Raw genomic sequence first — 23,459 nt, 5'->3', positions numbered from 1 at the left:
ACTCCCTCGCCATCTCCCCCACCTCCCTCGCCATCTCCCCCACCTCCCTCGCCACCTCCCCCGCCTCCCTCGCCGTCTCCTCCACCTCCCTCGCCATCTCCTCCACCTCCCCCGCCACCTCCTCCACCTCCCTCGCCATCTCCCTCACCTCCTTCGCCATCTCCGCCACCTTCCCCACCACCTCCCTCGCCTCCACCATCTAGCCCACCTCCAGCCCCACGTCCGCCGCCATCACCATATCCGTCCCTGGACCCGCCGCCTCAACGACCTCATTCACCACCCTCACCCACGCGACCTTCCCCGCCACCGGTAAAGTCACCGCCACCAAAGCCTCCCTCGCCGCAACCAAAGCCTCCTTCGCCGCCCAGACCACCGTCACCACGCCCACCCAGCCCACCCAGCCCACCAAAACCAACACCCCCAGGGCTCTGACAAGGTTGAACCAGCCGCAGCCCTTGTTGATGCAGCTCCTTTATGTCGCTCTGCTGCTGAAGGAAGCGTCAAAGTTTTGTCGCCCTCCTCCCGTTAGCATCCGCCACGTCGAGATGCGCACATCCCACCCCTATCGACTAAGGCGTGTGGTTCCTACACAACGCTCGATGCATGTAGTCCTTCGCCTGTAAGAAATGCAACAACTCAATATCGAACTATATATCTGTGTCCTGCCTGTATATGCTGTAGAGTTGGTTACAGCGATGGAAGCAGAAGCTGGTGTCATTTAGGGCTGGCGGTGGTGAGCACGGAAGAGGCTAGGGCTGAGAGAGCCAAGAGAACGACAGGATCTTCGGGAGGCGATGCTTTCCAGATGGAGCATTACCGGATGGTGGATGTCTACCTCTCGGCGCTGTGTGTGGCCACATGCGTGTGTGCGTGTATGTGTGTACCTTATCGTCGCTGCTGGCTGTGCATGCATATGTATGTTTGTGCCCTGGTTGGCCAATTTACCGGTGGGGTGGAAAGGGGGCCCGGCAGGGCAAGCAAGCAAAGTGAAGTCTCAGCGCTCGTGGAGTTGAAGGAGTGACGTCGATGCTCCGTTGATGCTCCTCAGCTCATCCAGTGCGAACGAAAGAACACGGCGATATCGAAGGGCAGTGAGGGTGGGTAACCAAGCTACGACGAAAGGAGGAGGTGGGACGTTCGAAAGGCAGGCTGGACTTTTTATCTGCTTCTGTGCGAGCTGTAGCTGTCGCTGTGGCACCCCAGCAACAAATCAAAGCATCTAGGCATCAAGGACCCCGACCACCCCAAATGGTGACGTCTCGATGCAGGAGAGCCACACTGAAATGTTTCACATGCACATGCCGTGTGTAGTTCCGCACGCATCGACATCATTTTCCTAAAAATAAGTCATCATAAGATGTAGCAGCATGCGGCACACCACACTTAACCCCTCTGCCTTGAACGACGAAGGAGATCGTTGTCCTCCTTGGGTTTGTCCATCACTATAGTGTCAAGAGTTCCTTTGCGCATGGAAGAGATAACTGTTTCCCAGCTCCTCACGAGCCAAGTAACATACAAGCTTGCACGCATATGTGCACGCATATGTGCACGCATATGTGCACGCATGCATGGCAGAGGCAGTCGGCAAGGCATATGTGCAGATGGGTTCTAGCTTTCAGGTGGCATTTATATATGTTGCGAAGCCGTCCTGGTGCATAGGCGGATGTGTGGGTGGATGTGTGGGTGGGTCCACGGGTGGGAGGCCCACAGCCTTTCCACCGATGTTGCATGACCGACATTGGCTAGGTGCAATTTTTTGCTGTCCACCCAAGCGGGATGGAGGGACGAGGATGCTCGCGCCGCTCGTGCAAAATAAAGTGGTTTCGAGCTGCTGTGACACATCGCGATTTACGTACGGCAGCGTGTACGTACGGCAGCGTGCGGGATGGCCATCGACGGATGTAGACGTGTTGGATTTACGATCTGTATTCATTCCAACACATCATGACGCATACTTTACCGCATAGGTATATTATAGTTTGATAAACTGTGGTGTGAAGTGCATGGGCAATAACAAACAATGCAGGGTTACAAGCGCGGAGAAGGGAGGGATGATATTCAACTGAAGCAGCGGAATTGTAAGTGACAATATTCCAGATATTAGACTTATTGCATTTGTGCGTTTCCGTGCATTCGTTGTTGCGTGCTGCGTTTTATGCCCGCATGCCCGCATGGCTTCGTCCCGACGCGACAGAAAGCGTACCTGGAGCACACGCATCCGTACTCCCCAAGAAATTCAGCTTAAGCTTGTTTATGATCGTGTTTTCTGAGAAACGTCGAAGCGTATTTGTTTGGCTGCCGAGTTTTACAACTCCTCGTACACCTAGGGGAGTTCAAAGGATGGGCGGCGGGTGGAGCATGACAACGGATGACCAACTCATCCAACTCCGCCCAAGAGAAAGTCGCATGCCGTGCAAAAAGTAATTTATTTTGTATGAATCATTTGCAACCTGCTGAAAAGGCCTTGCCACCCAATTACGGAACGTCGATCGACTGCGGTCAGTAGCTCTTGGGGAGGGCATGTCCTCGGGACACGTGTAATTGGATAAGCTGTATGGCTGGGCGCCTTTATGAAACGGGCGGCAACTAGCCGCACGCCACGCCTAAACTTTTTTCATTAACAAGGTTCGTAATGCCTTGAGCATGTTCTCCGACCGGCATGCTTCAAAGGGTGTAAAATCGCATTTGCCCATACATTTTTAGATTCGTTCGCAACCGTATTGGATTAGTCGCAAGAGGCCAAGGCGCGGGGATCTAACACCTAATATTCGAAAACGTGCATAAAGGAATGCACTAGTTCCATCGAACGAGCGCTCTGCCCAAAGCTAATGGCATTTCTGGATTCGCTTCTGTGCCATGCCGCGAACCTTTTGTGTTGCTTTTGCAAAGGCACTGCACAAAAAAGTGCACATTTTTTGCTTATCTGGGACGATCAATGTAGCAAAAGGGCATTGGTTGTTCACAAAGGGGCCTGCATGGAAGATGCCAGGATGGAAGCCTGCCTGGAAGTAGCATCGCTTACGGCAAGACTATACGACATATTAGAAACTCAGTAAACAATTATCATTAATCGAGGACAGAAACTTGCTGCTAGTGATCATGTCGCAAGCTTAGATACCTGGACTATATAATATAATAGTGCTTTTTATAATGGGCCAAATGGTATTGACCAGCAGCAGGGTTATCGCTGCGGCGATGGTGGTGCTGATCGCGTTGTTCATTGGGAAGGCTTTAGCCACCAAGGAGGTTAAGCTACTGACGGGCAGCGTCTTCCTAGAGTAAGTCGTGGAGCCTTAATATTAGAAGTAGCACGGTGCGTGCGTCTGCGATTTACGGAGGCCTGCCTCCTTACTTTCAAGGCACATAACTTACTCGCCAGGCACGCGAGTACTTGCAGCAGCTAGAATTCCGCATATTTAGAACGATTCCATATTTACAACGAGTCTTAAGCCTCTCTGAATGCCTTGGCTTAGCGCCCAACCCGTCGCACCTGCAGGCCTGCCGACCCAGGCAACCCGCCTGTGGGGCAATCGGTTGACCGTATCGCCTACCCAGTAAACCCCTGGAAAGACATACCCGTCGCGGAATTCTTCCTGGTGGGCTTTGACAACTTCGCCCAGGCCAACGCGATACGTGATAACCTGTCTGGCTCTGACACTAGCTTGATCTCTTACATACCAAACAACGCCTTCTTGGTGATTGGGAGGGCGGACGTCGTTTGGGACCTCGTCTTACGTCTGAACTTATGCATGGTGAGTCATGTGCAGAGCGCATTAGCTGCCCTACACGCCTGCAAACCGTGGCTGTGAGGCATAAGCGGCGGGTGGTGCGTGCTTACAATGGTGGGTGTGAGATGACCGCCGGTGGCGAGTAAGCAGGGAACCGCCGTCTCTCCACTCACATAAGGATGCATACCCGTGCAACGGCAGGTTTCAGGCATTGTCCTTTTTATTGCGCTTTGGTCCGTGCCTAGTGTTTTCCATGGTTATAGCCAACGGCAGGGCGCCCAGGATGACGGGGCCATCCAACTTGCGCTCGTAGACACCGTAGCTGCTCATGGCAATAATTGTAAACCGCCTGCGCGGCTGTAAACCCACGCATCCTCGCAGGCAAAATACACCGCTACTCACAAGATATCGCCAGAGTGGTCCCCGCTCCTCAGCGTAGGCTTGGGGCCAGATGATGACTTGGACAGTCCCAACCTGCCAAACACTGTAAAACAGCAACTAGACATGTTGCTGAGCGGCATCCAGACTCTTAAACTCCTGTCTGGCAACGATACAGTGGATGCGTACGCTCAATTTGGCGTGCAAGTGGAAATGGCTCCAATAGCGACGCTGGAGATGGTGCAGTATGCTGCACGGTGTTGGCCCCAAGTGGTGGTGAGGGCCCTCCGCCGGAGCAACAAGTACACTCGCAAGCACCCTTGCTGGCCAGTGATGACACCGCCAAACGCCGGTACCGTTCTCACTGTGTTCCTTTGCAAATCGGTAAGCGTGTGCAGATGGCAAATGCATGTGCTTTATGGGGGGTGTTCAGGGTAGGATGCGTGGCAGAACCAAGGCCCTGCTTGCTCGGTGTTCCTTGCACCTGCGTCGTTGTTTACAGCGCACCTTAAGCCCACCGACCAGGTATTTGTACAATAGTAACATCGCCCAGTAAACAATGCGGCGATTACGCGAATGGACCTGACAGTTGACGCGCCCAATCACCGATTACGAGCGACGCCCTACCGGCCACGTGATGACAGCCGCCAGCAATTGCCTTCTGGTTCAGATCCCCAACACTCCGGGACTATAGCAGGGCGTCAACAGCCCAGCAGCAAAGTGCCGGCGAGGGCGACAACAGGACGGACCATGTACAGCAAGAGCAGCAGAGCTGCTGCATGCCCTGAGAATTCCTCACACATCGTGCAGCGACTCATCTTCCTTGCATCTCGCGCGTACTTTGTACAAGTTACGCTCCAGGGGGGTATCTGGTGAGGATCGAGCTCCAGTGGCGCTGCTGCTGCTGCTGCCGCTGCCCTTGCCGATGTCCATCCTGCTGTCGTCATCGCCTGGAAGTTTGCAGCTCGGTTGCTGCTACCTGGTCCTGGGGCCCAGGATGAGTCGACCTATCCATCATCCCATCCTCGCCGTAGCTGTACCGTGCTTGTGCCGCACAGATTCCTGTCTTGGTACCTTCGGCGATTCTTGCTTTAAAGGACTTTTGATTGTTCCCCGGACCGCGAACGGCCCTAAAACGTCACCGCCGTGTTCACGCCGAACTGCTCCATCCTCTCATCCAAAACTGTATGAACTAAGTGCTGTTGTAATGCTTTGGATTGGTGATGTGGCTTTTCCTCTCGTCGGGAAGACGAGTGGGCACGACGTTAATGCAAGTGCATTATTTTATTTGTTTCCGTGTTCTGAGCGATGCGCATGTTGCTGTCCCTTACCCCGTCTGCAACCAGGACCTAATCGGAGGCATCAACTGGCTGGCCAACCAAAATACTGTTCGATCGGTTTACCCGATGCAACGAACCGACAGCATGCATTGATAACGTTTTGAGTGAGCTGCTGGAAATGGATGGGGTCAGGGCAAGTCCAAGTCTGATTTCATCGTTCTATTCGGGTGGGCGCACTCTTCTGAGCCCGGGCAGATATTTGCTGTACGTGTAAGCACAGGCAAAGCTTCCAGAGGATGCACGACGTGGCAGGGTGGGGGCATGAAAGGGTTCTGGAAGGGTCGATGGGAGGTTAGGACCAAGCCCCAGTCCGCAGAAAGCTTCGCCAGCTGTTTTCGCAAAGCGGTAAGTTCTGTGTTGATGGTGATGGTGATCTACCCCTTTGTCGGTGACCGGGAAGGGTCGGATAGGCTTGGGGGTTCATTTATATATTTTTACTGGGGGGACGTCTGGATGGATCTCTAAGGGGGGGTGCGAGAAGAGTACGGGATGCGGACATCGCTTCCCTGGTATGAGAGGCGCTTGACTTGAAGGTTGGGGTTCGCCGGCTTGCATGAGGCCGCCTGCTGCGGCAACATGCATGCTGAAACATGCTTCCTGTGGGTCATGTACATAGATTCTATGCTCTTAGGTATATCACCCCCATGTGTAGTGGGTCCCATGTTGGCCAGAGTCAGCATGGCAGTCGCCACTTAAGGAGCCTCGCCCAAATGCACATGAAGCCGAATTGTTCTCTATCGGTAGTTTGTTGGGCAGTGCAGGGGAAGAATGGCGCCATGGCAGTGCTTGGTGCCCAATGACATCACCGGGCATTGCCTGCGCACCTCGGGCAGTTCATTGATAGTTGGATCCAGTCTGGATCCAGCATCGCCACCATCCACCCAGCCAAGCGTGCGCTCTGTAGGAACTCTTCATTCTCTCCGTCACTCTTTGCTTTCCACATCTTTCTTCGCTTTCCGTTTGCATCGATTTCGCTGCCCATGCTCGTGAACGCGCGTGGCTGCTGCTGCGATAACGGCAGCGGCAGCGGCAGCGGCAGTCACCATCGCGAGTCGTCAGGCATGATCTTCCGCGCGAGGCTGCGTAAGTAGCTGCTGGCGCTCCGTTACTTTAAATACATCCGCTTTTTGTCTCATGGCCAATTGATATACGCGCTTTCCGCCCGCGACTAGTTTATTTCGGCTCAGAGGTTGAATTATGTGTTCTTAGCTATGCGTGGCCCGGCGCTGGTCGTTGGTAACAGCGCGCCCTTTTGCAACGACAAACGGATAGCGGAGCCTTATCTTTATGTGGACTAGTTCATTCCTTTGGGAGATGCCTGATGTGGTGGGCAGCCTCGCGCCGCTCGTTGAGGACCCGGCGGCTGATGGGGTTGCGATGCAAGGCCCCCGGCCCTCGTGCCTGTGTATGTGGTGTTATGTCTACTTTGTTTGGCTAGAATGGATGCCTGTGGTGATTCATAGACGATTATGGATAGGGCAAACTTGGTATGCTAACCCTTTGAGAGATCCTAATCGTACTCCCTTGGTATGGTGCCAACAGAACCCTGCCGTAGTACTATACAAAGCAGTGTAACAGGTGATTGGTGTCTGGCTCGCGCGGTGTTAACAATTTCTTATGTAGCGCCCGTCGGTTGCAGCATGTAGACGTTGGTGCCCAATATCCCTTTCTTGGTCCACGGTAAAAACAAAGACTTTTATCCATGCTATCGGTGTATGTTTGTGCGTGTGCGTATGTCGTATATCAAAATCCTGATCCGCTGTGTGTTCTCTTTTTTCGTTCTAGGTTTAGCAAATGTGGAGGAGAGATAGTAACTGCGACGCATGTGGGTATTATACCAGTTATTGGTGCCAGCGGCAGCAGTACTAGTGAACATAAATCAATCTACGCAGCCAACGTAGAATCTACAATGCACCATGCGCAAATGTAAGGTTACTGTGGGCAGGTGCCATCGCTTGAGCCTTCAGCCTGCCCAGGGAATCTGGATTTAGCTGGGAGCACCGTCATCCCTTCCTGGAAGCAAGCTATGGGCGCTCCTTGGGGAGTCCTCGTATACCAGCATCTGTACGCTAGATCCAGCCTGCAGTAACAGATCAGACTTTGACTTCCTTACTTGTGGCGCCCATGGCGCGTTCTGCCAAAGTATCGTAATTAGCGGATGGACAATCCCAGACAGCCTGTTGCTCCCGCCTCCTTACCCCCTGCCGCAGTCAATCAGCTGAGATCCCTGTCAGCACGCATTTCGCGCGCACGTCATGGGGCACCGTGCAGGCTAATAAGGAAATCGGGTCCGATAGAGCCGAACAGGCTGCCGTAGCTGCAACTGTTTAGCCTTGGGCTACTGGTTATGGCCTGAGGTCCTGCGCCTGGGGATGCAGTGCAACCCTAGGCGTTCACACATTTACGTGCAAACACGGTCAAGGTGGCGAAAGTCCGAGCGGCTCCAGCGTTCTGACAGGAACTACACAGGTATTGCTCGGGTCAGAGCTCAGAGGGGGCATGTACAAGACTGCATCGCACTGCCGCGAGCTTGCAGTGCCGTATGTCGTTCTATACTTTAATAACAGACCGCCCCGCGTACTGCGCGGCGTTAATACTGCGTTAATACCACACATGCACAGTCCTGCGTTGGAGTGCATGCGCAGCCGGAAAACCCTTGGGGCCTTCGCGGGTGCCCCTGCCAACCAGCACATCGCCAGATATACCCCCGCTTTCCAACAAGCCTACTTCGAATCACATAGTTCATAATTGATTAGACCACATTCGTACACATTACGTTTACCACTGAGGTAGGTGTGGCTATGCTGCTGTCTCTGGGCTCCGTGTTTTGTTTTCTTTTGTCCGTGCTACGGGGTTTTCCTCCTGTTCTCGCCTTTGCCTAGGCCTTTCTCAATTTGCGCTTGTTTTTTTCCTACCTATGTGGTTAAGGGCCCCCGGTATTCACCGTATCCATGGGTGGGCTGTGCTTTTTGGCCTCCGTCTTGGGCGAGTGCATGCGGGTAGATTTTGGGGTTTTTGGGGTCACCTTTTCCTTACTGGGCAGCGCTCTTCCTTTGCTACGTCTGTAACCGTCTTCCCGGCCATTAGCTCGTGAGCTTCCTCGAAGCTGCGAAAGGGCACAGGCCCCCTGGAGCTACTGCAGACTTGTTGATGTTGTTACAGGGTGGTTAAGCTTCACCAGTGGCCTCCTTCCCGAGGCAATTCCCTGCTCTCCCCTGCTAGAGGGGCACCCTTGTTGTTTGTTGACCAAGTTGGCCAAGTTGTTCGAAACACTCCTGGTTGTATATACTATAATGCAGCTGGCGACGGCTTACACAAATCGTTTCCTGCAAAAATAGTTTTGCAAAAAAGCATCCTTGAATAGGGAATATAGTAAGGCGTCTCGTGCAGGAATGTGCAGTTTCGACTTCCATAATACATGTTCGCTAACACATGCAGGTGAGCAGGCAGGTAGGCAGGCAGACAGGGACAGTCAGAACGGTTCCTTGGTCGGACGCAGTTGGTGTGCGTGGGGCGGCGGCTGCTGTCGGATTTCTCCCTAAAAACCATGTTATTTCCTGACAGCATTGACACCACCTTCACCCGTTGTGAACTTCAATACTTCGCCACAACCCGCCCAATTAAAGATGAAGGCTGCTTAGCAGCATTTTCCCCGTCTGGGAGTGACAATGTGGATAGGCGATTCCGTAAGGTAAATAAGCGCATGACATGGCAGCGAGTAGTTTTGGTGCGTAAGGCGCGGCGCTGTAAGCTGCGGCTGTAGGTGCTAGGTCGGTAGGCAGGCTCTAAAATGCAACCTCGCCCGTCCCTGGAATTTTGCTGGGTCACGACATAAGGTTTTCAGTATTCCTGCAGTGGACGATACGTTTCAGAAGGTTGGCTCTATGTAATCCTCGTGAACATTATTTGGCTCACGACCTGCGCAGAAGCTGCTGAAGAAGGCTAGGCTATCATGCATGACATTGCATATTATATATCTCAAAGGGCGGCTTAAGTTTTATGGGTGCAGAAGGGTGCAATAGTTGAGTGTCGTTGGTAAAATGCGATTCAACTCTGTTTCCCGCCATTTGGTCGCAAAAATTCTTCTTTCATCGCAACAAGGAAAATGTACTTAAAAGCCGGGTAAGGCCTGTGGATGTGCGCAGCACCACGCGCAAGAGTTTAAATTAAGTTGGTTGCAACGAACGGGAAGTCGTTGTTGCAACCCAGCAGACACCGTCACAGGTTTCGCCAGCGTTTCAATCCGTTAAAGTAAGCTTGGTCAACACCTAGGAGGAAATTGTTAGATATGCTGCAATGTGCTTTGACCGAAGCTGTAGGTGATGTTTTGGCACTGAAGCACGCTGCGTTCTGTCGCACTTCCATACACTGTCCAACCGATAACGCAAACTATCGGGTTGCGGGGGCTAATATATCTATAGAAGGCATGTGCTATAGGATAGGAGACAAAAATACTTGAAAATTTCGATGTACGATAAGTGCCAGCATGTAGTTCGCCGCTTATTATTCGTGGATGCGCACTTGGAAGTCGACATACGGCAACTCGATACGGCGCTCAGCTGAAACAAATAAATTCGAGGTTGCGCAAATTTGGCATGTCTGTAATCATGTTTTAGGATTTAATACTTGGTGTCTCCCCCTTATGCAACACCTCAGCAATGGGACATCGCATTGCTTTTCTGAACGCTGCAATCGTCGCATTACAAATTTCTTTGGCTCTTGCCACCAGACAGGTCGCACTTCGTACAGGCAGGACCCCGGTCGCGTAAGTTGCTACCTCGAGGCGTTGCAATTATCAGGGAGACATAAGAACAAGCGCACAAAGACAATCACGTTCTATATCGTAAAATGTTCTATATCATAGGAAACCATGCCATGTTCAGATTTGAATTCCATAACCGTTTTCAGTCTACCTTTCTTTAACTTCCTCACCTTGTCGCCAGCAGGCCCATCGACGATCTCAATCAGAATCCGTTGCTACTCATCAATCGCACAATTTACCCACAAGATCCTTGGGGGAGTCTTCCCGGGTCGGAAATTTTCCTCGTTTCCTACGACAACAACACCCAGGTTAAATTATTACAGCAGAGCATTAAAGCCAGCAGAGGAATTATACTATCATACATTCCGCACAACACCTTTGTGGTGTTCGGACAGTACTTAAGAATTGCCCCGGTTGTGGCGGCACAAGGTGTTCAGTGGGTGAGTGATGACGTCGTGCGCAAAATTTCGTTATATTATTAACAGGTTTACGTTGTTGTGATTAAAAAAGGATACGCCGGAACAGTAAGACAGCTTCGTGCTTCCCTGGTATCCTGCCGCGACTCATACCTCCAACCCCAAGGGTACTGCTTTCTTTCCGTGATTCCGGCCCTAAACGACCTGCAAATGTCTTCCTGCATATTCGTGACCTTGCGCTAACCTTTGTATCCATATCCGCCAATGGCCAAATGCGGTTTCCCTCCCCTCATGTTCCGTTTATATCTCTTGACATATCTCTGACTGTATCTCTGTGTCGCAGGCCGACCTGATGCCATAACTCTATTGCCCTGCCTGTCTTAATACCCCAAACAACATTCATATGTTCCTCCCTGGGTTAGCGCACACGCCACTTCCTTACATCTGCACGCCTGACTTGGTAAAAAGGGCAATGTCATCCGCCGTCATCCTCTCTACCGCTCTGACACTTGCGTAGTTTCCTCTATTACAACACCTCCTCCATCCTTTCTTGATAATAATGCCCTACTTCCCTTCTCCGCTTATACCCATTTCTCCACTCTTTCCCCGTCTCCGCACTCTCCACGCAGGCAAGGTACGTCACTGCCCTCAAGATCGCACCCGAGCTGCTCCCCTTGTTCAGTCCCACCAATACCTCCAACCAAGATGACTCCCTCTTCGCACCTTTTGGAAAGCAACAAGGGGACTTGCTGCTCGACGGCATGGCCACACTAAAACCGAGCTCGCTGGGGAGTACTAACGGAGTGCGTACGATGCCGGGCGGTTTTGGACTGGCAGCGCCTCAGGATGGAGGAGGGGCGGATCCGTCAGGAACGGCCAATGTCAATGCAGAGGTTGAGGATGAGGAAGCTGTACAGTACGGTGTCATGGTGGAGATGGTGGCCTTGCAAAGCCTGACCTCGGATCATGTGCGGGCGGCAGCGAGGGACTGGCCTGCGGCGATGGCTGCGTACCTTAAGAGGGGTTACAACCGCAGTGATGTGTGCTGGCCTGTCATGGCACCGATGGGCCGCGACAGCAACATCCTGTCGGTCTTCTTGTGCAAGAAGGTACGTTGCTCTGATGTGAACGGCTTCTGTATGTGTGTGCAGGCCCGTGTGCGGCATTTCCTGCATGTATAAGCAGTTGCACGCGCATGGCACATTTATAAACGATACGGCCGAGAAATTATAAAGTTACGTACGTGCGTATATGTGGGCTTGGACCCGGCAAATTACAAGGAGGGCCTGGGTGGCGCGCGTGCTGCACGGGGCGAATCCCTTCCCTCAAACCTGTAACCTTCCCGCATTTTTGTCGGGTTAGTTGTTCTGGCGGGATAACGTTCTCACCAAGCCACCATTAACGGTTCATCCCACCGGTTCATACTGACCTGGGCGATAGAGGGCATGTTGGCTGTAGTCTATCCAGTACAGCGTGCCGATGCTTCCTGTGGACCAGGCAGCATGGACAGGCATGTCTGACTCTGCGGTATGTTGGCTCCGTCTTACCCTCCATCCACTCCTGCGCCTCTTTCCCGAGCAGGACCTGTCCGGCGGCGTGATTTGGCTCTCATCACAGCCAGTCACCCAGATGGTGTACGGCATGCTCCGAAGCGAGAGCATGAACCTGGCATCGAGCATGCTGCTGCAAACTGGTATGTCGGAGCTCCTTATCAGGTTACCAATGGACCAGGCTTTAGTTGGATTGGTTTAATTTAGATTGCTAGGGCAAGGGCCTGGCTGGATGGTCTGCCTGGGTACAGTGGGTGCCCATCCGGACGTCCCACCGCCCAGGGAATTAGTGGAGTGAGGTGCAATTTAGTTGGGAAGGGAGAAGGGACGGGGACGGGGAGGGCATGGCACGGGAGGAATGTGGGTTGGAGATGAGGGATGTGGTGGGACCCCAGCTTCGGGCCTGAAGTGATCCGCGCCAAACTGCAAACTGCGAGTGTGTAGTAAGGGAAGTACAGGTGTGTGGTGGTTACAAGTATAGCTAAGGGAGGGTCCAAACCCTGGCGTACAGCGCAAAACGCATCGCGGTTAATAAACATTTCAATAATACCATAGTAAGTCTTAAAATATGAGGTTGTGTGTTGCCTGCTTGTTTATGGTAGCAGTCCAGTCCGGACAGCTATGTTGGTGTTGTTACAGTGGGACCAGTATAACGCCTGTGGATTGTCATGTTTAGCATTGAGCATCATACAGCACCATTCACCATTACCACACTGTACTAAGCCATACGAACTTCAAGTCCAAGGCAGTCGACTTTGCCTTCTATAATTGCTCCTGGTCTGTCAGCCGAGCATCCGTTAACAAGGGTTCGGCAATCGCCGCCGTACCAGTTTACGAATGTCGAAGTAGGTAGCCATATTTTCCATGATCCCACCAATAATTAGATTTAGTTTTACCCAGGAATCGAACATACGCAAAATCAAATATTTTCCAGTCGAGACCGACCAAAGAGCCCAGTTTTAGCTGGTTCCATCACTCATACACTCTTCCCCAAGCTTTTACACAATGCGGGACAACGCTGACTGCTTGCGTATTTTTTGACCTTGCCTGTCATCGCCTCTCTCCTCCACGCGCCTCCCAAAACCGTGCACCACCTTTGCGTTTTTCCTGTGTCGCAACAGGCCAGCTGAACGACAGCCAATACGAGATGGCGTTCAATAGTTTAAGTCGGCCGTATTGGGACGCAGGCCTGCAGGGCCAGGGCGAAATCGTGGGGGTGAGTAACTGAATGGCGGCAAGGGACAAAGGGTGAAAAACATGTGGTGTTGTGTCGTGGGGAGGAGGTGGTGGAGAGGAGAGGGTTACAGAACCCCGGGTGAGATGTCTGTTTTGCAACTGCTGCGACTGCAGTACCAGTATTTTACTACCTCCAGCAGCAGCTGCTGTGGCACCCATTCACACGCTGGGCCTGTAACCCTATATCTACTCGTATATCTACTCGTATGTATATCCTTAATTCCCACAGTCCCGACAACCTCCTTCCCATGCTTCTTCCTCCAATAAAAATACCACAACCGCCGCTACCCTCCACACACGCACGCGCACCCACCCAGGTGGGCGACACGGGTGTAGATGTGGAGCACTGCTATCTACAGGATCCCGAGCACATTGGAGAGTACGGCGCACGGCTCAGCGACCCCTCCGCTGCACTCACCTTCAACAACATGTCTTACTGGCGCATTCCGGGCCACCGCAAGATCGTACAGTACGCCTTCAACCCAGGTGTGTCGTCCCGTGTACGATATGTATGTAAAGCGCGCGTGTGTGTCCTCTCTCCGTGCGTGTGGTTGTGTGTCGTGTCTGTGTATGTGCGGTACTGGGCCCCGGGCAGCTTGTGAGGGAAGGGTTGGCGAGGTGGGCTGGAGGGTGGCGAGGTGGGCTGGGGGGTGGCGGGTGGCGAGGTGGGCTGGGGGGTGGCGGGTGGCGAGGTGGGCTGGGGGGTGCGGGTGGCGAGGTGGGCTGGGGGGTGAGGTGGCGAGGTGGGCTGGGGGGTGGCGGGTGGCGGGTGGCGTCTTTTTTATCATCACTCGCTCGCCCAAAATGCCATGTGCTGTTTCATATTTTGCAATTGTGAATCACATAAATCGCCATTGCTCAGCCCTACCTGATGCACCCACCTAACTGCATAACGCCCAAACAACCAACTTGAAGTGACCGCCAACGAATGTACTAACCGCATACTCAGATACCGGTGATGTCAATGACCTGGCTGGCCATGGAACGCTTTGCGCGGCCAGCGTGGCGGGGGCGGTGCTGGCGGATCCAGCGGACCCCAACAGCCCCATGTTGCCTGGGTTGGCCACGGGGACAGCACCCGCGGCCAGGCTCAGCGTGGTGGATTTCCAGCTAAACTCGCGTTCGGGATCGGTCCTTTCCGTGCCGGAGCGCTTGGATACGGAGTACCTGCCGGTAGGTCAGATGAAATGTGTGGGTGGGGTGGGGTAGTATGTGAAGATAGGGGGAGATAGGGGGCTTCATTCTGTGACTGGTAGAAAGAAGGGGAGGCGTGGGGTGAGTGGGAGAGGAGCCAACCTCGGCAGCCAACCTCGGAGCATTCGGATCATTCCACCACTCATCCCCATACTCACCAGCGCCCGCACCAGCACCGAACCCCGGCTGGGATGCTTTGTCTTCCACGCGGGTTGCAATGCACTTAGACACGCGCAGGGGTTTTCCCCCTTAACTGGATACACGCTTCCCGTTGCCATCGCTCCCCATCCGCTCTTTCGTCATATGTGTGTATGTGTTTTCCAAGAGGTTCTGTCCTCCTTCTGCGTTTTACTTCCTTCAGCAAGAAAGAAGAACCGTGTTCATTCACGTGTATTTCCCCACGTCCCCTCCTTCCCGACACTTACGCACTTACGCACATACTTCATTCACATCAGGTCCACGTCGCTGCCGGTGCCACCATCACCTCCGACTCGTGGGGCAGCTACCTGGCGGGGTACAACACCAAATCAAAAGGTTCGTGAGCCTGGAAGAGACAGTTGGAGGGCGAGTTGGAGTGTATGCTGCTGTAGGGTGGGGCCTGATGTGTGTGCAGCTCATTGCCTGGGTGGCAAGGGGATGCCCTTGTATAATGTGCACTGTACCTTTATATGCGTGGTTGTGGTGGTACGGCCTATGTGAGTGATAATGGTCATCGTCACCCCGTCTGCCAGCCGCCATTATGTCGCCAATCAACAAACACGACAGTCAGTTTGTCAGCCGGGCAGTTCAGCCCATCAGTTACATACCAAGCATATCCGCTTACACTGTACCGGGCAAGAGGATCACAACTTCCATTGTTAGTTTTGGGCGTAGTGTTATGGCATTATGCGGATAATTTTTGGCAATTGTTTAAGTTCCCGCTCCCTTCCTTTTCCCCTTCTTCCCCGCCCGACAGCCTTTGACGCGTTCCTGTGGAAGAATCCCGACTTCATCTCCCTCCTCGCTGCCGGGAACTACGGTGAGACAGACCTCCCACACTGCCCGCAAAGTACTGGGCGAGGGCTCCTCTGCAAACTCAACCCCCAAACCTCTGGGCGTTGAGCTGCTCCCTAGGGCGTCTCAGATGGTATATATACACACACACACACACACGCACAGAGGTTTGTAAACCTGCCTGGCTGGCTGGCGTGCTTGCGTGTAGCTAGCGCATCTGTCATCTCTTCAAGTTCAATCATCTATCAGAAGCGCACGTCGTATATATCCGTACGCAGCTCTGCTCATCAAGTACCCCCTTTCGCCTAGTCCTCGAACCGTTGAGGGGCACAAGGGGTTTTGGGGTGACGGACAAAGTCTTTTTCCGAGACGGCATTTGACGTGTGTGTGTCCGCGTCTGTATTGTGTTATTCGGGGAGTAGAGTGAAAGCTTCAGTGTCTGTTAAGAGCCCATTATCGTATCCTGCAGTACAACTTATAACGGCGCACGCAACGTCTCGTAGCACCCAAATGACGGTTGAGGTCTGCCGTACCGTACACGTCACGCTTGTGCAGGCATGCGAACATACGAGAAGTATACCATCGCTTCGCCCGCACTCGCCAAGAACGTGGTGGCTGTGGGAGCCGGGTACCGCGTGCCGGAATCGCTGGGCCTTGTGTCGGGGGTGTACGGCATCACTGCCGTACGTGCCGGCAACACCACTAACTCCACGGTAAAGGGGGCATTGGGTTATGGGTGGCTGTGAGCCGGATGGAAAGGTGCCAAGCTTTAAGATTTACGTTGCCAAAGCGCACATAAATTCCCTTGCACCTTTACGACACGATATGCCAATCTTGCATGTGTGTGCTACAAGAAGAAAAATAAACTCGAACAAATGGCGAAGGCGAAGCAAGCCGGGAACTAACTGAACAGCAAAGCAGCGAACATAGGGGGGCTGGGAAGTCAAGGCACGGGGATACCCTGCGTGCGCCTGTCCTGTCCCTCCATGGCCGCCGCTTCTGGCCCTCTTGCCACTGCTGCTGCTACTGCTACTGCTGCTACTGCTACTGCTACTGCTACTGCTACTGCTGTTTCTGTTGTAGTTCGTGCCCGTGGAGAACACCGACTTGCCGCTGTTGGCCACTGTCATACCCCTGGACGGATCTGTGAGTACCGGTGCGCAGCGACGGGGCTGGGGCTGGGGTGGTGGTGAGGAGGAGGAGGAGGAGGCGAAGGGGGCACCCCCGGGCAGCCGGCCTCAGGGTCACGCAGGATGCAGCCAAAGCTGTTGACGTGTGTTACAGCTCCTTATGTTGGTCGCTAATGCTTTTCCCGCACCATCGCTCCATATCCTCGTAGTTGCGATGTTGCAGCTATAATGAGATCGTAGATTTTGGGCTGCGAGACTGCGAGAGAGAAATGCACACATGGTGGAGCATGGTGAATGCCATGCAATGCGTAAACAGTTGATCTCATATTGGGGGCTCCGCTGCGGTTTGACGCCCTCCATGTTTTGTTCGCGTGTCAGTCCTCCGATTTTTTGCTCCCGCCTCTACCCTTGTTTTCCCTGCCCCACCGCAGCTGGAGATGGTCGCTGCATTGCCGCCATACGCATGTAGCCCGCTGAACACGACCGCCGTGTCGGGCCGTATCGTACTAGTACTGGCAGGCGGAGGTTGTTCGTTTTACGACATGGCCACGAACGTGCTCGCAGCTCGTGGTGCTGCAATGGTCATCACTCAAAATACTTTGGCAGCGCCGTATCCGCCCGTACCCATCACTGAGGAGTACGAGGTGGTTGAGCTGCCGCTGCCCATGTCCATGATTTATAAGGTAGTGTACTGCAGATGGAATTGTACGATGCGAGATGGTCATAATACCCGCAATAATACTTTTTTCCCTTTTCTCCTTGATCTCTTTTCCCCGCGACCCCTGCCCTGGCCCCGGCCCCTAAGCTTTTCCCCCCTCTCTCCCTCCTTTCCCTCCTTTCCCTCCTTTCCCTCCCTCCCCCCTCCCTCCCCCCTCCCCCCTCCCTCCCTCCCCCCTCCCCCCTCCCTCCCTCCCTCAGGACTTGGGGACCAACCTGGTGGACTTCGTTCTCAACAAGGGAGGAAAGCTCTACGTGACTGGTAAACTGGTACGTGGAAAAAATAGATTGACGTGGAAGGAAATGCCTATACTGTATGGACGTGTATGGGAAACTGGCCCTCCCCCGGTGTCAGGATCGCGGCATGGACATAGCAGACAGCAGAAGGCATGGTGTCGCACAGACGCACCAACACGCGCATACACGTAATACACGTGTATCATCACGTGTATACAAACGAAGTTCTCTCGCCAGCTGTTACTGCAACGTTCCTAGCAGTATGTTTTGCCAGCGCTCCGTCTACGCTTCATGGTGATTACAATCGCGATTAATGTCCCTTCCCAATTTTCCCTTCACGGCACTGCATTGTCCCTCGTCACCCTATGCGGCCCACACGACGGCCCTTCCCACTGTTATCGCCCCCCCCCATCCCCCCACCCCACCCCCCACCCCACCCCCCACAAACACACTCACAAAACTCGCACGCAGATGAAAGTCGACTCTGACACGGTGGCGGCCTTCAGCGCTTGGGGACCAACATTGGGTGAGCGGTGGGAGGGGGCCTTACTGCGTGTGGACCCGCCGGAAGGGAAGGGAAGCCAAGCACTGAGATTGAGACCTAGCTTGGCTTGATTTTATTAGAGGAGCGGACCAGGGTTCGACACCCCGTACGGGGTCCGTAAGTTTTTGGCCTTTTTCCGGTATCCCCGTAAGGGCCCGTAGGACTTTACGGTGGCCCCCGTAAGGATTTTGGGGCGCGAAGCACCCCCGTACGGGGCCGCCCCCGGACCGGCCGAAGGCCGGTTACGGGGGCCCCGTATGGATTTTAAGGATTTATAAGAGGCCGTACGGGGCCCGTAAAGTCCCCCGTAGGGGAGAGGACGGACCGATTGCCGACTGCCGTGCAAGGTTGTAGTACCCTATAAAGGATAAGGCCACACACTTGGCAGACATAATTCATATTGCAATATTTAACTACACTTTTCATAATACTTTTATAGGCGCTTGGCTTTCACTGAGTGTGCCGTGTCCCCGAGTGTAATGGTTCACGAGAAAATAACGAAAATAACGATTTACAGGGCAAAAAAATGCAAAGCGTCACTTTCCACAGCGTTTCAGCCAAGGACAGTGCCCCCGTAAAGGTTTTGCGGGGGTTACGGGGGCCCCCGTAAGGTTTTCGGCCGGTACAGGAGCCTGGTACGGGGGCCCCTCCGTAAGGAAAATTTGGGAGGTACGGGGGAGCCCGCAAGTTTCAGGAAGGTCAGTGTCGAACCCTGGAGCGGACGTAATTAGGGGCTCGGGAGCTGCTCCTTCGCCCTAAGCTTCCTAAATCGCGGACCTGTCCTCCACAGTCCTATTCGGGCGGTGTCCTCCGTAAAGCCGCCACGGTCCCGTCTTTTCCTATCCTTCCAGCGGTCACCCCTTTTCCCATTGCCCTCTTCTCCCTCCCTCCCTCTCTCCCTCTTCTCCCTCCCTCCCCTCCCTCCCTCTTTTCGTCTCTCTGTAAAGACGGCCGGATCAAGCCCGACATCATTGCACCTGGTGAGTTTGCCCCTCCCCAGGGTAGAGCCCCTTCACAGTCCCCGCCAGGTCCTGTGTCCCCGCGCTCACCCCCTGGAGCTCGCTGCGTTGTTATGTCCTATGGTATCCTGAGATTTGGTTTCTTTCCCTCCGCACACTCCGGTAGCTACCTCTCCCAGCACCGCATTCCGACGGTATCCTCCCTCGTACCTCCACACACACAAAGTCCGCCGAATTGCCCCCACCTCGTACCCCTCGTCGCGTCTTGCATATCAAATCTTTTCCACTAATTCCTCGCCCTTTCCTCACCGCGTCCTAATCACGCGCAGGCAAGGACATCATATCCGCCGTCCTGTCGTCCGACTACCCGGAGAGTGAGTACCGCGCACCACCTGTGTCCGTTGTAATTCATCTGTGATTATCGGCCTAATCTCGGCTTTGGCAGCTTCTTTAGCGGTGTCATGTTAATGAGTTGCCCTAAATGGAAAATGGCTTAAAAAGGGTCATTTGAGAATTTATGTTCTAGGCGCTAAGGGGCATCAGGAATATCGGGGAGACATGGGGCCGCTGGGAGAGGAAGGAGAGATGAGGTAGGCGGTTGCCTCCCGGGAGCTGTCTGCCCTCCTTCGGGGAGAGGTGCCCACTGAGTTTCGTCATTCTTTGAGACAAGGCGCCACGCACCGGAAGTCCTCCTCTCCAGCCAGCCGCCCATCGATTACGCCCACGGGGGCAACACGTGCATTTGCACCCTCAGGGAATCGATGCGGTACTCGGGGGGCGAGGGGAAGATCAAAAGGTTGTGGTGAAGCTTGCTGCACTAGACGTGCTGTAGAGAGGTTGGGCAGTGTGTGTGCGGGTGGGAATGTCGCCAGGTGCACCAGAGATATAACCCCCCACACACACGCGTCGCGCGGACAGCAAGTTGGGAGCTCTTAATCTCTGTCTCTCTTCGATGCCGTTCCTAATAATCGCTATCTGCGCGTGGCGTCTGCGCTGTGCCGCAGATAGCGACTGTGAATACGGCAAGTACGGCGGGACCTCCGCGGCGGTAGCGCTGGTAGGTTGGTGACGCTGATCCTCCCGCCTGGTGATCCTCCCTCGTTGTTGTGTGCCTTGCGCAGCCATCATTATAAGAAACGGCTAGGAGTTGCTGGTGCACATTCTGTAAGCTGCGATGTGATCGCCGAACATGGTTTGCTATCATACGCACTTGCCGCTCCCGTACATACTGCTCCTGTCGTACTGCTTTAGCTGTTGGATATTTGGTTCATTGGTCAGCGCCTCCTTGTTGTGCTCCTCTCACTGCTGTACGTGCTGCACTGCAGGCTGCGGGTACGGTTGCCCTGATGCGTCAATACTTCAGGTGTGGAATGAGGAACCAAAACATGAAATCCGTCTCGGATCGGCTTTCTGCGCCCTGTCCACGCCCCCGATTTATGCATATGTGATCTCAGACATGGGCCGACTGCACCAGCACTTCCTGCACGGCAGCAGCGGCGTCCGTGCAAATCCCTTTCGATTTGTTTATTCACAACAGGAAGCAAAACTGGATTAATAAAGAGAAAAATCCTTCGATGTGTCTCTTCACCGTTGCACGCTGACATTCAGGTCGGGCTTCTACCCTGCCGGTTCCAACACCAGCAACCTCACAACGCCCTTCGCACCCTCCGGGATGCTGCTCAAGGTGAGCTACTGTTGCCTAACCTCATGTCCCTAACCGGGCACTGCCTTTTTACAAAGCGCAGAACCCTAACCGAGTCCCTGGAGGCACTTGGCTGTGCGGTGTATGTATGTATGTATTTGTTTGTGGATGGGCAAGTGTCCACTTGCCAGGAAGCTCGATGAAGCTGGGCACTGGTTTTCGTACAGTGTGAGCTCCTTCCGCACCGCCTTGGGGCTCCTGGCTTGCAGAGTTCCCCCCGGCCCTACCTCGTCGTGTGCTCGTGTATCGGCCCGCTGCATTCCTGCAACCCCATGTGCCTTCTCCTGCTGCTACTGCTGCTGCTATTGGCTTTTGGCGTCCGCGTGTTACTTCAGTCCTCCCCCTGCTGTGACAGGGCCCTTTCTTTTGCGGTCCACTGCTGCCCGGTGCCCTGTGCTGCCGCCTGCCGTCCGTACTGCTAACCCAACTCGTACTGCTGCTCCTGGCCTCAGGCGCTCATGATAGCGGGAGCCAAGAACCTCGAGGTGGGTCTGGGGCATCGCAGGGCAGTTGAGAGGAGGAGCGTGGTGTGCTGGTGGCGGAGAGAGCACCGCTCGAGGAGGAGACTAACCAGCCCTCCAACCCGCCGTCTCGGGCTGTTGGCTCGGGCGATACACACAGCACACCGCACTACCTACACGTCCGCGCACACGGCACTCCCCCCCACCTACTCACAGTTAGACGCGCCCATGTCAGCCATGTGGCATGTTTCCTCTTTCACGTGCCCCACCACCTGCTCCACAACATCCACCGTACTCGCTGCATCGCTGTAAACCCCCCTCAGGGCTCGCTGGCCATGGCCAAGGCTGCGCTGCTGGGCCCGGCACCCGACGGCGTCCAGGGCTGGGGCCGCCTGAGCATGGCTGGCTCACTGCCACTGGAGGGTTTCACCGACCCACGGGTCCGTCTACAGCTGCTGGACCGCGGGGAGTTCTCTCAGACAGGACAGAGCGTGGCGGCCAGCGGCCTCTCGGCGACCGGCACCGGGTGAGAGTCTGTATGTTTGTACATGTGTATGCCCGAGGTGGTGAAGATAAGGGATATGCTATTATGCTTTAGGGGCGTGAGAGGATGTCTCTCCAGGCCCCCTGGGAGAACCGTGATGTCTCTCCAGGCATCATGGGAGACCGCACCAAGCGTGACGTGTGGTTCTGTGTGTATTGCGTGTGTGTTGTGCATATTGTCTGCCGTGTGCGTGTGCTGCATCTGCTGCTTTACTGGGTGTACACTTCGATTCACAGCAACCCCTGCCATCATGGCGGCATGTGCAACCCCACCTTTCCTGTTGCCTTTCCCCCACTTTCAATCCTCAACTACCCCGCTATTGTGTAATGGCACTCCTCCCCTGGGTGTGTTGTGTTCTTGCCGGTTGGCCCCTACCCCCTTTCTTCCCTCGTAGCCCCATCTCCATAGTGTTGACCTACTATGATTACCCAGCTGACACCAACGCCTTCATTGCGCTTGTGAACAACTTGGACCTCCTCGTCTATGTCAACGGCCAGGCATATCTGGGAAACAACGACCAGGACGCAGGTGTGCGCGCGCGTGTGTGTAACAAAGAAGATGCAGCATCCGGTTTCTGGAACAACAACCTCAGCCTCACAACAGTGAACCATTCCCCATTTTGCTGTTCCTGCTGTAAATGGCCTAAGTACTGGCCACAGAAATTTATTGAGTTCCTTTTTGAACCTGTCCTCGATTCCCCTCCTCCTGCGTTTTCCCGCCGACCCGGCCGCATGATGCAGCTAACCCCGTTGCCGACAGCGTCAACACCGTTGAGCGGGTGCTGCTCAAGTCGCCTCCTGCCGGGGCCTCTGTCCGCGTCATGGTGGTGGCGTCGAACCTGCCCTCCCTGATATTTGACCCTACCACACCTCAGCGCTGGGCGGTGGCAGTGGTGGGCCACTTCACCGGGAACCTGCAGTCGGAGCTCAACCCCTTCTGGGCAAAGTGGAGAGGCAAGGTAGGTTTGAGTTTGAGGAGGGGAATGAGGCGGCATGTGCATGGAGACAGGATCCGTACTAAATAGCTTTCTACTACTGTTTTGCGTGGTAGTGAATCTGTATTGGATTTGTACCGGATTGGATGTTGGGAATATTGATTGGGCTGTTAGGAACGTGAGCAGCATGCTGTGCGACTGCGGAAGATGCAAAATGGCTTTGCACCGGGACGGGAAAGAGTCGCTGTCACAGTACTGAAAATACATCCATCCCCCTGGTGTAGATGGTGTGCTCGATCTGTTTAAGTGTACGAAATCCATTTTCCCAATACATGATTTCTGCCGCTTGGACCTGCAGGCACCAGCTGGTCCAACGCCGCCGCAGCCGCCATCCCCTCGCCCGCTGCCATCCCCACGCCCGCCGCCATCGCCTCGCCCGCCTCCGTCCCCTCGGCTGCCGCCGGTGCTCCCTCCGCCGCGGGTATCACTGCCGCCGCCGCCATCTCCCCGGCCGCCCCCGCCATCTCCCCCGCCGCCAATGCTCCCACCGCCGCCAACACCCCCCCGACCGCCGCCATCCCCTCCGCCGCCGACACCGTCTCCCCCACCGCCGACCCTCCCTCCGCCGCCGACA

General features: G+C 54.5%; 3 protein-coding genes across 3 annotated transcripts in view; all 3 read left to right on the top strand.

The window, feature by feature from the left end:
* VOLCADRAFT_88678 (uncharacterized protein) overlaps positions 1-529 on the top strand; it is a gene marked incomplete at both ends in the record, with an annotated part of 5,427 nt that extends 4,898 nt beyond the window's left edge. Inside the window, 2 exons of the mRNA XM_002948342.1 lie at positions 204-309; positions 393-529. Of these exons, the coding sequence (XP_002948388.1) occupies positions 204-309; positions 393-529 (243 nt within the window). The remainder of the gene's footprint in view (positions 1-203; positions 310-392) is intronic.
* A 2,588-nt stretch (positions 530-3,117) lies between these two features.
* VOLCADRAFT_103854 (uncharacterized protein) lies at positions 3,118-4,894 on the top strand (the record flags this gene model as incomplete). Its single annotated transcript, XM_002948341.1, has 4 exons — positions 3,118-3,278; positions 3,497-3,752; positions 4,110-4,490; positions 4,751-4,894. Exons 1-4 carry the CDS (start codon positions 3,151-3,153, stop codon positions 4,892-4,894), a joined length of 909 nt encoding a protein of 302 aa, XP_002948387.1. The 5' UTR covers positions 3,118-3,150.
* A 4,657-nt stretch (positions 4,895-9,551) lies between these two features.
* VOLCADRAFT_88676 (uncharacterized protein) overlaps positions 9,552-23,459 on the top strand; it is a gene marked incomplete at both ends in the record, with an annotated part of 15,004 nt that continues 1,096 nt past the window's right edge. Inside the window, 22 exons of the mRNA XM_002948340.1 lie at positions 9,552-9,568; positions 10,393-10,648; positions 11,254-11,733; positions 12,206-12,317; positions 13,296-13,390; positions 13,728-13,896; positions 14,360-14,583; positions 15,060-15,138; positions 15,560-15,622; positions 16,153-16,280; positions 17,159-17,410; positions 17,646-17,714; positions 18,153-18,207; positions 19,173-19,205; positions 19,514-19,558; positions 20,189-20,241; positions 20,510-20,547; positions 20,793-20,868; positions 21,339-21,371; positions 21,671-21,873; positions 22,286-22,419; positions 22,632-22,849. Of these exons, the coding sequence (XP_002948386.1) occupies positions 9,552-9,568; positions 10,393-10,648; positions 11,254-11,733; positions 12,206-12,317; positions 13,296-13,390; positions 13,728-13,896; positions 14,360-14,583; positions 15,060-15,138; positions 15,560-15,622; positions 16,153-16,280; positions 17,159-17,410; positions 17,646-17,714; positions 18,153-18,207; positions 19,173-19,205; positions 19,514-19,558; positions 20,189-20,241; positions 20,510-20,547; positions 20,793-20,868; positions 21,339-21,371; positions 21,671-21,873; positions 22,286-22,419; positions 22,632-22,849 (2,832 nt within the window). The remainder of the gene's footprint in view (positions 9,569-10,392; positions 10,649-11,253; positions 11,734-12,205; positions 12,318-13,295; positions 13,391-13,727; positions 13,897-14,359; positions 14,584-15,059; positions 15,139-15,559; positions 15,623-16,152; positions 16,281-17,158; positions 17,411-17,645; positions 17,715-18,152; positions 18,208-19,172; positions 19,206-19,513; positions 19,559-20,188; positions 20,242-20,509; positions 20,548-20,792; positions 20,869-21,338; positions 21,372-21,670; positions 21,874-22,285; positions 22,420-22,631; positions 22,850-23,459) is intronic.

The sequence above is a fragment of the Volvox carteri genome, assembly GCF_000143455.1.
Source record: "Volvox carteri f. nagariensis unplaced genomic scaffold VOLCAscaffold_9, whole genome shotgun sequence".
NCBI classification, from domain to species: Eukaryota; Viridiplantae; Chlorophyta; class Chlorophyceae; order Chlamydomonadales; family Volvocaceae; genus Volvox; species Volvox carteri.
Note: the sequence above shows the minus strand (reverse complement) of the source record. Positions and strands in the feature narration are given on the sequence as shown.